Here is a 13334-nt window from a genome sequence, read left to right as displayed (position 1 = left end):
GCTAGAATTATAACACAGGTTTCAAAAACGAAGACACAGTACTCAAGACCCTCAAACCTGCTGCCTCTGTAAATCAAACTGCAGTCTTTTATGGGCGATGTAGGTGCTTGGGGTAGGAGAAGGAATGAGAATTGAAGTATAGTGAAGAGAGATAGCGTGAATGCAGAGTCATAGCTTCCTCTCTGCAGCGAGGCCATGTGTTTCCTGAATTAATAGAGATACTATATAGTTAATATGTGAAAAAGACAAAGGCCACTTTGTGATGTCGTTTTCTTATAATTTTCTCTATGTTGTTAGAACCTGAACTGACTTTTTGCTATAGAACTAATTCGTTAAATTTTCTAACAGACTTGAAGGAGGGGCAGTTTCTATACAGAGAATTGTATATTTACTAAGTAGCCCTCTGAGCTTCAATGAAAGATACGCTCTCACCTTGGTTTCGCTGCTTAGAGGTAATCTCACACCACATTAATCAATATTTTGCTGCCCATTTTACCATATAATCCAGTGGATGTTAAAGATATAGTTTACCATATAGGCCTGATTAATTGAAGAAAAATATAGCTTCTTATTGCTGACATTATGAGGTTAGAAATAGCATCCTATGCTAATCTGCAATGGCAAGAAATGAAGATGGTTTAAATCAGATCTCATGACTAATGCATGAGATCCAAAGTTCTTTTATTCCTGGCTATTTTAGAAAACTGGGGTGTATTTTTACCCTAAAAACTAATTCTATAAGATTTATTGAGATAATACAAAATGCCTTATTATTAATAGCTCACAATCAAGATTTTGTAATACCGATGATCACAGAAATGTTGTTTCTCCATTAAAATTTTTTTAAAATTATGTATATGCATTTACTTAAGTTCAGATTCAAGGATATTATGTTTGATCCTTAGTGGTTTTTTTTTTTTTTTTTAAATATTCAATAGCTGGAAAGACAAAGGAAAGTTTAGATTGCTTTCTGTGGTAGTTATTCCATTTTAATTATAGTTATTGTACATTCGTTTAAACAGAAAGAAATATATCTAGCAATAAGGTAAGCCTGTTATTTTTGCTTGTTTTTGTTTTGGTCATGACAAACTGTGAAATGCTGTGTTTTTCCTATAGTTCTAGTCCATGAAATCCGCAATCTTTCCACTTGATTTACGAAGGACCCTTAATTACTGCTGTCATTAGCACCTAGTGTTCAAAACAGTCTGTTAAAATGTACTGTTAGTCTCACCTCCAAGTCCCTGCTTGCTTTATTTTAATTTTTTTCCAAGGGTAACTAAAACAACAATTGCCTTAATAACAACAATCATGTACAGAGAATTAAATAAAATTCCAAGGTTTTTTTGTGCCTATTTCTTTTTGTTCAGAATTCGGCATTTGTGTGTTAAGATTGGCTTAGAGTTTGAACAAGTGTCCATAAGCAGGGTTGTTACAAGCAAGGACTTATTACCTGGGTTTTAAAAACGAGTCACTCATTTGCCTTTTTCTTTCCACATGGGTAGGAATGACAGACAACTGCTGTGAAGCTTCAATGTTTCTGCCTGGTCATGCACAGTTCTGCAATATAATGCATAAATGTATAACAACAACTTGGGCTTGCATGATATCTCGCTTGGAATAAGGAAATCCAGCCAGGCGCGTCCACGCGGCCATCTTCGCGCGCGCGCACACACACACGTGCGCGCGCGTGTACACACACACACACACACACACACACACACAGGTCAAAAGTTGATTCATTCCCGAGATCCCCCAGAATCTTTTCTTCCTCTCTTTCCGGCAGCTCAGCTTCCAGTCAGGGTAGTAGTGAGGTTGGGGGCGTGGAGAGGCGGGGAGGGCGAGGCGAGGGAGGCGGGAGCCGGGTGCCGGTGCGTGCGGCGCCCGCTCCTGCCGGGTGAGTCCGGGCCGGGTTTTGCGCCGTGTCCCCCGGCTTGTCTCACGGCCTCCAGCCGCCGCCGCTGCCGTGTTTACTGAGCTCGCGCGTCCTGATATCACTCCGCTGGCATGGAGGAGGAGGAGGAGGTGGAGGAGCGAGAGGAGGAGGAGGAGGCGGCGGCGGCGGCGGCGGCGAGCAGTTGATCATTGTGATGGTGGCAGGAGCAGCGGCGGCAGCGGCAGCCCAGCCGAGCGTTAGGGGCTGCTCTCCGCGCGGCGTTTTGCAAAGGACTTCACCGATCTACTTTTGCAGTCGCCTCGGACTGTCCATGTGTTTACTTCCCCCAGCCCGAGGATTCGATATCTAGGTTCCTGTGAAATGCAACTGAGCAGCCAAAGTACTTTGAGAACACGGGGCGGCATAAACACCAAAACTTTTTTGTGGAAGGAAATTGCAATAAGCAAGCTTGCCGTTTTCCGATGCGGTGTGGAGTGAGTGTGTGTCGCGCGTGTCCGCACTGGAGGCATATGCTTGTGTGTGTACATGGGGTGTATTTTTCGGTACGTAGGGAGAAAATGCTTGCCAACCACCGGAAATCTCCTGGAATTTATTAGAAAATAATGGATTATAAAAAGAAGGCAGGAGAGGAGCGGATCTCCCCTTGAGTTGCAACCCGATTTGCTGCTGGCTCAGTTTGTTGTGATTCTTTTTGTTGATAGGTGTCTGATGGTATTCTGATAACACCCCCCCTTCTTTTTTCCCCCTCGAGCTTTACAGTTTAAAAAAAGGAAACAAAAAAAAACCTACCCCAAAATCTCTCCCCCTTTTTTTCGCCCCGTCGAGATCGCTGTTTCCATCCATGTGCTTGCGTCTCCCCCGCGTTCCACTTAAACTATTTTAATTCTTGGACCCAAGGAGGAGGCTGATAGGGGGGTGGATAAAAAAAAGTTCTTCCAAAATAGTGTGCCCGGGGAGCAGGATGGGGGATTTCGCAGCCCCCGCTGCTGCCGCGAATGGCAGTAGTATTTGCATCAACAGTAGCCTGAACAGCAGCCTCGGCGGGGCCGGGATCGGTGTGAATAATACTCCCAATAGTACTCCCGCTGCTCCGAGTAGCAATCACCCCGCTGCCGGCTGCGGCGGCGGCGGCTCCGGGGGCCCCGGCGGCGGCTCAGCGGCCGTCCCTAAGCACAGCACCGTGGTGGAGCGGCTCCGCCAGCGCATCGAGGGCTGCCGGCGGCACCACGTCAACTGCGAGAACAGGTATCAGCAGGCTCAGGTGGAGCAGCTGGAGCTGGAGCGCCGGGACACTGTGAGCCTCTATCAGCGGACCCTGGAGCAGAGAGCCAAGAAATCCGGCGCCGGCACGGGCAAGCAGCAGCACCAGAGCAAACCCCAGCAAGATGCGGAGGCTGCCTCGGCGGAGCAGAGGAACCACACGCTGATCATGGTGAGGGCGCACTGGCAGCAGGCGTGGGGCGCGCGCGTGGGGGGGGGCGTGGAGCTTCTTACATGGGGGGACGGGTGTTTGATTTGCACGGTGGCGAGGTGGGCTGAAACCGAAGGGTTAACATCAACTTTTCTGAGGAAAAAGCTGTCGTCGTCGCTACCTGTTAATCTGTCAGGGTTGTCAGATTTGGGGAAGAGGGGGCGAGAGGGGAGAAGCCAGTCACGACTGCGAGGGGCGGAGGGAGCGTGAAGCGTCGGAGTGAGGCACTGGAAAAGTTTCCCCCCCTCTCCCTTTCTTAGATACTGATTTGAAAGAGAGTGAACCCAGAGTTGAAACCTCGCTCCTCCTCTTCACGACTCCCCACCCCACCCCTCGCCGTGCCGCTTCGCTTCTCCAGACCAGCCCCCCCCCCCTTCACCCACCCCTCTCAGCACAACCGCCGGGTGCAGAGAGAAATTGATGCATTTGCAGATTCTGGGCGGGCACCAGGCCCTCAACCCCTGGGGGGAGGAAGGGGAAGGGAGAGTCTCTCGCCTCTTCTCCCTAGCTAACCCCCTTTGGGCTGCGAAAGTCTGAGAGTTTTGTGAATGAACTTTGAAGTGGATGAGAAGCGAGCGAGGGTGGCTGCGCGCGCGCGTTGGCGGGAGCGCGCGCGGATGCGGGGAGCGGGTGCGCTCTCTCGCCGCTCCAGCCCCGAGGCTGGTCCGGCAGGTGGAGCGGCCGCGAGGGTCGGGGGGGTGGGGGGAGCGGCCGGGCGTGGGGATCAGGGGAGAGCTACGCCCTCGGCCTGCGCCCAGGGTCCGGGCCACGCCAACTCCACTGGGGATTCTTTCTCCTCCTCCTCTTAAACTTGCTTGCACGGAGCTTGCTAGCTTCAACCTCCACATCGCTCCCCACCAACTTTCCAGGATAGTGTAATACCGGGAGAAGTGGAAGGTAGCAGGGAGGTGAAAGAAGCTTAAATGGCTGGGTGGGTGGGTTCGAGGTAGAGGAGCAGCCAATGGCTTAACTTCCCTGGGAGGAAGGGGCAGTTCCCACCCCCTAACCCTGAGGGTAGAATCCTTTCTCTTATCTTCCCTCTCCTGCTCTTTTGCTTTCCTTTCTGGGTGTGTGTTGGGGGGTGGGGGGGAGGCCGGAAGCTTGGGAAAGGTGTCTGCAGCCCCCTCCCCCACCGCGCCGCCTGGCTCCGGGCTGCGCGCCTGTGCGGGGTGCGCCCGGCTGTGGGAATCCAGGAGCGCGGCGCGGCCGCGCGCTGTCGCGGGCTTCCCTGGCCGACTGCTCCTCAATCCGCAGCGCAGGGCCCGGTGTGGGCGTCCCCCTCCGTGTGCGGTTTATACACCGCGCACATCCCGGGTCTGGGAGCCCTGGGCGCCCCCGGTGGTGTCGGTGCCTCCTCCGGCTTTCGCCCGGCACTCCGGCCGGCGCTCCTTGACAAAGAGCCGGCTGGGGGGAGGGGAAGAGGAGAGGCCTCAGCGTTCGCTCCCCACCCTCTCCACCTCCCCCCACCCCGCACGTGAAGAGGAACAATTTGTTTATCTTGGGCTTCAAGAATCCTTCCCTCCTCCCAGTTCTCCGAGGCCGCCCAGCCCCTCCTCCTCCCCACCCTCCTCGGCGCGATCCAGCCCAGTCCCGCCGGCTGCACCTTCCCTCCACCCCCTCCTCTTCCACCTCCCACATCCCGCCTTCCCCCTCCCTCTCGGTGCGCGGTCGTGGGGGAGGGAGCGGGAGGCGCTTTGTCCGCCTGGCGGCCCAGCTCTGCCCTGGAGGCCGCCCGGTTGGGAGGGGCGCTGCGCCCCGCGGCCCTGCCCCCTCCGCCGCGGCTGCCCGCGCTGTGTTCGCCCCACACTCCTCCTGCCCCCGATTCAGCCCGAGCGCGAAGAAGAGGCGGACTCTGTTTTGAGGAAGAACGTCTGTCACCGAAGTCAGGGAGGGAGGTTCTGGCTTTACAAACAGGAAGCCGAAAGCCACTGACACACTGTAGCTTTTCTGATTGTACCCGGAGGCGGGGCTGGACCTGCATCTAGACTGTATCTCGCGTGCCCTTTTCGTACCTATTTCTCTTCCAGTCCGCGTGGCCTCCCTCTCCCCGCCACCCTCGCGCACTTCCACCTATGGGGAGACTCACTTTGTGAACCTAAGACTGAAGTAGAATTTGAAAGGCACTGAGAATTTCATCCCTGCCTGCTCCACGCCCTCTTTTCACGTGTTTGTACACCCCACACGCAAGGATTGCGTAAAAATCGGCTGCTTTTTCGTGAGGCTCCAAAATCTCAGTTCCAGGGAATTTCTCCCGACCTTTCGGGGGGAGGACTGCTGTGGCGTTACCTCGCCTGCTGGGCAACGCTGGAACAAAAGCCAGTGCCCTTCCTGGTGCCCGGTCGCCTTTGATCACTGGCGAGCACAGTGGAGTAAGCGGCCAGAAAGTTTTCGTGTTTGGGTTAGGTTCTCCGGAGGGTGCCGTCTGGGCCTGCGGAGGGGTAGAGGGAGGACTCTGGGTGCGCGCGCTCCTGGCTTATAACACATACGCAGGTGGAAGCAAGTCCTGGATTCTGACGTTACCTGGAAGGAGGTGGAAAGCCGAAGCCAGAGCTTACTTTTGAAAATGCAAAGACAATCTTACTTGAATGGAGCAGACCTGAACTATAAGTAGCATAGTGAATCCCAGTTTAGCAAGTTAACAACAGACTTGAAAAATTGCCTGAAAAATAGCATTTTTCTGTCAATTTTTTTGACAATAATTTAGCCCATTGATTAGATTGATGTAAACGCCAAGGCTGTGTATGGAACAGGGATATATTCTAGCTTCAACTGTATTTCACATATATCAGCGGGAAGTATGTGTGATGAGAGTAATGAAAATAAACAGCCTTAAATCTTAAGCAAAGAGTTGCTTGTAAATCCTATGTACCACAAAGAAGGAAAGAAGATAATGTTATCCTCTTCTATAAGCTATTTTTTCTTTAAAAATAATTAATTTAAAAATTCATATTAGCCCTTGAAATGGAAGGCTACCTTAACTTAGCCTGTGTATGAGATAAAATCTTGAAAGCAGAGGTCGCAAAGAAAATCTTGATCTTCATTTTCTTGATTGGCTACTGAATTATAGTTGGGCTCTGCTTGGGCCACAGAACAATTATATTTAGTCCTCAGATTGGGCTATCTGAAAAACCCTAAAGAAGAACAATAATCAACCAGAGCCAAATAATAATAATGGTGATGATAAAAATAAAGACGAATAGGATTCTTTTCTGTTTTATTGCTATTGTTTCCCTTCTTAGGGCCAATATGTCCAAAGTACTAAATATCGATTAGTTCTCTTTCTGCCTGGTTTGGGTTGAGAAGTCAGTCTAATCAGTTCTTTCCCTCTTTTGATTTGTTTCCTTATATATTTACAAGCATAGACGTGAATTAAAAAAAAACAAAACAAGCAAACAAAAAGGGTGGGCGAGGTGAAATAGAAATCTTCCATGGTTCCAGGCTGCTGGAAGGAGCCTGGGTTTTGTGTGGGTCCCTAATAGCCCCCTTAAGAGAGCAGGGAGTTCAAAAAGGCTTGGGTTGGAAGCTGCAGTACCTCTGATGAAAGGTAGTTTCTGGACAAGTAGTCAAATGACCCTTAACCACCCCACCCCCCCCAACACACTTGTACTTTTTTGTATATTCAGGAGAGTCTCAGTTGAAAAGTGATCTTTTCCTAAAATAGTTTTAATTACTTGTGGTAACAAGAGACATTTTTCATTCTTTGTATTTGGAATTGAAGGTCAGGTTAAAATTTTAAAGTAAATTCCCGTTGACAAATTCATTTTCAAGTCAAAGAGAGACTGACTTGACAAAGGTGTAATCATTCAGGCACAACCGAAAAAGCCTGACAGCGCACTCTTCAGAATTTCAAAATGGTGGTAGCCTTACTTGACCTGGATAAGTCCAGTGTTTTCATGACCTTTTCACTCTGTTAGCACCATTATAACTTTCAGAGTGTGCGTAATTTATACACAGTTTCCAGACTGCATAGATCTATGTGGTTCTCACTCTGAAGAGTTTATCACATAAAATCCGGTTGACAATAAACTTATTAATTACTGAGTATTGGAGAAAACTGCAACATATCCAAAATGTTCTTATCCATTTCTGGAACAGATCCAGGAAATGTCAACATACTAGTCCAGTGCTAAACTTCCTTATAAATGAACCTGGTTTCCCATTTCTTATCCTGTTGAATATCCTGTTGAAGGTAAATTACTGGCAGGTAAATTGAAGGTAAATTATTTGGCAGGCTTGTAATGCCAAACCATTTCTAAATTTTTCCTAGGAACCTTTTCATTGGCTTCTCCTGTTCAACTGCTATCCTGGGTGATAGGATTGACAGTTGGCTTCTTGAAAAGCCTTCCATAGCCCACACAGGGTGTGCCTTAAGTTTGTGAAAAACTTCCTGGAATTTCATTTCTCTGTGTTTCACAAGTGTCTTTTAGTTCTTAAGAAGCATTTTTTTTTTTTTAAAGCTCCAATACATATGTAATTATGTTATTTATGTTCTTTGGTTGTGGCGCATTTTATTTAGCACTGGATAGCCAGAGATCAGAAAAGTAGAAGCACATTTAGTTAATCATTAATCATAATCTACCAACCGCTCTTGGGGCTGAGTTCTTTCCCAGGGAAAACTGGGTTTTCAAAGAGGTAGTCTGTTTGATACTTTCCATCCTGACTTGCTAGAATTGTAAGAGCAAATTTTAGAATCTTTGTAGGTTTGTGCTACCTGATAGGAGGAAACCTGGTTTACTGACATTTCTGTAAGAAGAAAGAGGAGAATTTTAAACATTAAAATAGAGTTATGTAGAGTTATTTTCTAAATATCTCCATGAAACCAATAGCCAACTGTGTCTAAAGAGGTTTCCTGACAGAGCTCTTCCATTGGTTGGGATAAGAATGGTGTGTGTGTGGGGGGGGGGGGGGGGGGTGTCTCTATCCCTGTTTCTCTTCTCAGTGCTACTTCCATACAAGGAATCTAGTATAATAAACCACTTTATACATCACATAGTAATTCTTAGACACATTTGAAGTACTTACATGTTATGTAATGCCATTTATGGAATTTTATTTGTGATTAGTGCTCTATGTTTGTTGATTAACAGTCTTATACTGTGTTCTTGATCTTACGATGGCTACATTCTGTCATCTTTTCCACATCACTCATGATAGATAGCTGTGAAATCAGTCAGACGTCAAAATCTTATAAAGAGGAACATATTTAAAACTCACTCAGTCCTACGATTTTTATGATATCTACCTTTTAACTCTCCCAAATAGCTTTGCATTTTCTTCACTCTGTTACTCAGAGGCTGTTTATCTAGTTTTCAGACCCTATATCTGCTTACTTTGTTTTTCCTTCTCCTCTGGCAGCCAACCTTTTGGTCTTTTCACTGACCTTTTGCACCTTTATCAAAGAGTGGGAAGAAGCAATAAGAGAAATTTAATTTCGGTGTTTCCTACTCATAACTAATGAAACTATTGGGGAGGAGGCCAATTATTTTGGATTAATTATAGATTTGATTTTGTATGCCACTTAACTCTTCATTAGCACAAATAATGGAGAAGAGGCTGAATTTAAAAATTTCAATTCATTTGTTCAACAGTATTGCTGCACAGTCCATACTACTTCACAGAAGTTAAAATGCTAAATCAACCTCTTGCATCCAAGACTGGGTATATTCTTTGTAGGCTTTTCAGTATTCTAGCTAGGTTTAAGGGGATAACTGGTTTGCTTGTATTTTAATCAGCATCAGGCTTGTTACCAGTGACTTCTCAACAGCTTCAGGCCAAGTTATATGCCCTTCTCATGACGTTTTAAGTAAAATAATATGCTTTACTTTTCTGCTGTTTCAAACTAATTTGACATTGATTTGTTTTGTTTTTTTGTTTTTTGGGTTTTTTTAAACGTGGCTGATTTACAGATAACTGCTCCAAAGTTCTAGGACTCCCCAAATTAAATTTTCATTAAAAATACAGCATGCTTTTCAGACAGACCCATTCCAAAAATTCATTATTCGTGTGTGCGAGTTGGAAATGTAGCTCCTGGAAAACCAGCTATCACTGAGAACTGATTAATTCTCCTAACTTCAAAAAAAGAAAAAAACCCCAAAAAACTCTTGTGTTTAAACATAAGAAAAGTTAAAGAACTAAAGAAGTAAGGTTGGATAAAGTTACTCAGAAGATGGAGTTGAAAGCCTGCTGTATAATAAATACTTAAAGATCATAGAATTTCATTTAATGGATCAGAGAGGGAGCACACCTTTCTTTCCTCCCTTAAGTCTACCTGGCTGTTCTATCTGTTATTGAGGAGCTTTTGAGTTGTGGGTAAGCAACTCCATTTGGGGAAGAAAGCACAGCATTCCCTCAGGGCCACATACACACGCGCATAGAGATAGGAAATTAACTACTGTGGCTCAGGAGTTTCAAGGCAAGCTGTGCGCACTGTTCTTGGGGGAATTTCATAAAAATCTCAAAAGGCTTGCAGTACTTCCTCTGACAGAAAGAAAGTGATTCCTTAGGAATAATTTAGACACTTCTTTTTAATTATAGTGCACCTCCCATTGGTTGGAGTGACCTTTAAGCTAAAGTAGACTCTTTTAAAATACGAATAACTAACATTCGTCCTCCTCAGCGATGAGTTAACCACTGTGGAAAACTTAAGTGAAACATTTAATTTTCTGACTAACAACTTCCAGAATTTCCTTTCTAGTTCCTTAAATCTCCATCCTGTTGCATAGAATCTGGTTGTGTCATTTCGTATTGCGGACCCTCCAGCCTTCAACTATGTAAGTGTTTACTTGTGCATGTGAAGACGTTATTAGGACACATTACTGTAGATCTCTTCTCTCCTCTCACGATATCTTTCGACACCTCCAGAAAACTCCTGTCTGGACAGAGGCTTCTTCCCCTTCAAAGGAAAGGGCTGAAGTGCTGCGGGTTTGTTTGTGCGGATTCGACCTGGGTCATAACTGACTCAAAAGGATTGCACGGCTCTAAAAGACAAGCTCGGCCAGTGCCCTTTATTCTCACAGTGGTTGGTTATTTTTCTTTCTTTGATTGTTTGTTAGATGCTGGAAGCAACTCCGTGATTGAGCGTGAATGTAAAGGGACTGGTGCCCAGGAAAGGGCTTTAAGGAAGTAGTGTTAAGGTAGGAGAGGCGAAAAGGGATGGCGATTTTGGAGGCATTACCTGGAATGGATAGCAAAGGGAAGAAATAAGAGAGATGATTGGTTTTGCTCATTTGTGGTAAACAGTATCCTGGTGCCTTGGGAGCTCACAGAGGTAAAGTATGCTTTTAGTAGTCCCCTCTGAACCTTTAGACCTTAGGAAAACTCAAATACATATGTTTTCAAGAGCTAATGGCAGTATGGTTTGTATATGGGAAAAATCACGTTCCTAAAATATTTTCGTGCTTTCTTAAATTATTACTACTGCCGCTGGAATGGATTTACTACTATAGGATTCCTTTAAATCAGTGGTTTTCAGTCAGTGGAGATTTTGCTCCCTCTCTCCCTCCAGGAACATTTGGCAATGTTGGGCGACATTTTTGGTTGTCCCAACCAGAGTGGATGCTCGCGCTGTCCAGTGGGTAGAAGCCAGAGATGAAGCTAAATACCTACCGTGTGCCCACAACACCTGGTCCAAAATATCAGTGTTGCTGCTGTTGAGAAACCCTGATTTAAATAAGGAGCTCCCCTAGGATGTTGAGAGTACACAGTGTGGCTTTACCCACAGCTTTTCAAACACACTCTTATTACCTAAGGAGCGGAGAAAGGAGGAGGTGCGGCAGAAGGTCTCTTGGAAGGAGTTAAAGGACCACTGTGCTGCCTGTCAGCCCCGACCACGTGACCTTCTAACTTCATGACTTTTCACTTCGCGACTGTCTGCCTCTGTCTCCTTCCTTGCCTGTCAGAAGGTGAACAGTAGTCATTTTTTTTTACCTCATGGAGTGATTGTTAGGCCCCAATGAATTAATACGTATGTAAGAGTCGCAAGACTTTACAGCACAAAGGCTAGGCCTATTTTTATGAATTCCTTGCCTATCTCCCAATTGTTTGCCCCCCCCCCCCCCACCCCGTCCAAGTGCAGACTTGAAGCTGAGTGGTTGGAGTCTTGTTTCACTCCTGCATAAGCCAACATCGAGTGATTAGGAATTGAGCAACTGCTTGCTGCATATTGCGCACTATTTCTAGGCGCTGGGGGTACCTTGGTGAAAGGGGCATCCTTGCTCTCATTGGATGCACCCTGCAGGGCATCGTTTCATGGTTCAGGTTAGCCATATGAAACGGTCTTGTGGTTTTATGAGACCACGTTAATGGGAGTAGTTAATAAACTAACATTTAGGAAAATCCCAGGGTGCTAAATGCTTTGTGTCTTCTTGCCAGCTTTCTGTAGCCATGGCTTTCTTGCGTTGTTTTCTCGAACGACACTTATTTCATTATTTTTCAAATAAAATCACTTTGTGCGAGGAGAGGATTATTAGGTGGTGTGGCGGAGAAGAAGATTAAGGTTAAAAATGAGGCAGATGATCGTCTTTGACTAGGTGACACTTGGCAGCACCATGATCACGGCTTGACATCAGGCTTTTAGAGGAAATTAGATAAAGAGGAGAACCTTTAGAAAGAAGCTGGCAGGAAGGTGTGAGGACTTGAAACCGTGTATGTGAAGAACAGTTGGAAGACCTGGAGGTGTTTGGTCTGATTTAGAGGGTATGATTGCTTTCTTAAAATATTTGAAGCACCGTCAAGTGAAGGAAGGACGAGATGTGCTCTTTATTGGCCCAAAGGGGATAAAGTTAGGATTGGTGGTTGGCAGTTATTAGGAGCCAGGTTTGGTTTACTATTAAAAAAACCCTGGGGCGCCTGGGTGGCTCAGTCGGTTAGGCGTCCGACTTCAGCTCAGGTCATGATCTTGCGGTCGGTGAGTTCGAGCCCCGCGTCGAGCTCTGTGCTGAGAGCTCAGAGCCTGGAGCCTGTTTCAGATTCTGTGTCTCCCTCTCTCTCTGACCCTCCCCCGTTCATGTTCTGTCTCTCTCTCTCTCAAAAATAAACGTTAAGAAAAAAATTAAAAAAAATAATAATAAAAAATAAAAAAAAAATAAAACTGTTCAAAGATGAAATGGGCTGTCTCGAGTGAAAATGTTCCGGCAAAAGTTGTTCAGTTGCCTAAGTGTTGGAGAGGGGGTTATGACATCTTTTTTAAGTTGAGAAAATTTTTAAACAATATGGAAATAAAATACCAGGTAGTGAGGACAGGGATTTTATCTCTTTATTCATCTTCATATTCTCATGGCCACAAAAAGACCTACTTGTACATAGGAAGAACTCGAGATATTTGTTGAATAAATTGCTAAATGAAAGCAAGTAGATTAAAAAGTGGCTTAATTCTTGTCCTCAGTGTTTCCCCCTGCTCAGGAGTTAGCATGGTTTATAATATCTCTCCAGACCTTCTTTTGTTCACTTACATATATACTATATATTGTACACCATCACATGTTAGCATTTTTTTCTGCATAAATGGAATCATACATATGGTTCTGAGATTCACTTTTTCCACATAATGTATTTTGGAGATGTGTCCCAAGTCATTACATATAGATCCTAAAGTCATTCTTTTTAACTGTTATATAGCATTCCATAAATAAATGTTCCATAATTTATTAAGTGATCCCTTATTGATAGACACTCTTGTAGTTTCTCATTTTCTGCCAATTAAACGTTACTGCAGTGAACATCCTTATTCATATATTCCTTATACATATGTGAGCATTTCTGTAGCACAGATTTGGATTTCTTTCTATATACGTAATATGTATAAACAGAAAAGGTTGACCAAAAAAAAAAATCTCTTAATCTAATATGGTTTAATATAGTACCTGAATCTTATTATAACCTGTTTTAGAGCAGATGATCATCGTGTGTCCTTAAAAGTACAGCTTCAAAAAAAAGTGTCGGGGCGCCTGGGTGGCGCAGTCGGTTAAGCGT

The 13334-nt window shown here is 45.4% G+C and overlaps 1 protein-coding gene across 2 annotated transcripts in view; it reads left to right on the top strand.

Moving 5' to 3' along the window:
- The first annotated feature begins 1854 nt into the window (after positions 1 to 1854).
- The window catches only part of MAML3 (mastermind like transcriptional coactivator 3), a 414602-nt gene continuing 403122 nt past the window's right edge, over positions 1855 to 13334 (top strand). For both annotated transcript variants that reach the window (XM_049632163.1, XM_049632162.1), the window contains exon 1: positions 1855 to 3326. In XM_049632163.1, coding sequence (XP_049488120.1) covers positions 2856 to 3326 — 471 coding nt within the window. In that variant the 5' untranslated portion in view covers positions 1855 to 2855. The remainder of the gene's footprint in view (positions 3327 to 13334) is intronic.

This window comes from Panthera uncia, chromosome B1 (genome assembly GCF_023721935.1).
Source record: "Panthera uncia isolate 11264 chromosome B1, Puncia_PCG_1.0, whole genome shotgun sequence".
NCBI classification, from domain to species: Eukaryota; Metazoa; Chordata; class Mammalia; order Carnivora; family Felidae; genus Panthera; species Panthera uncia.
This window is presented reverse-complemented; position numbering and strand designations above follow the sequence as displayed.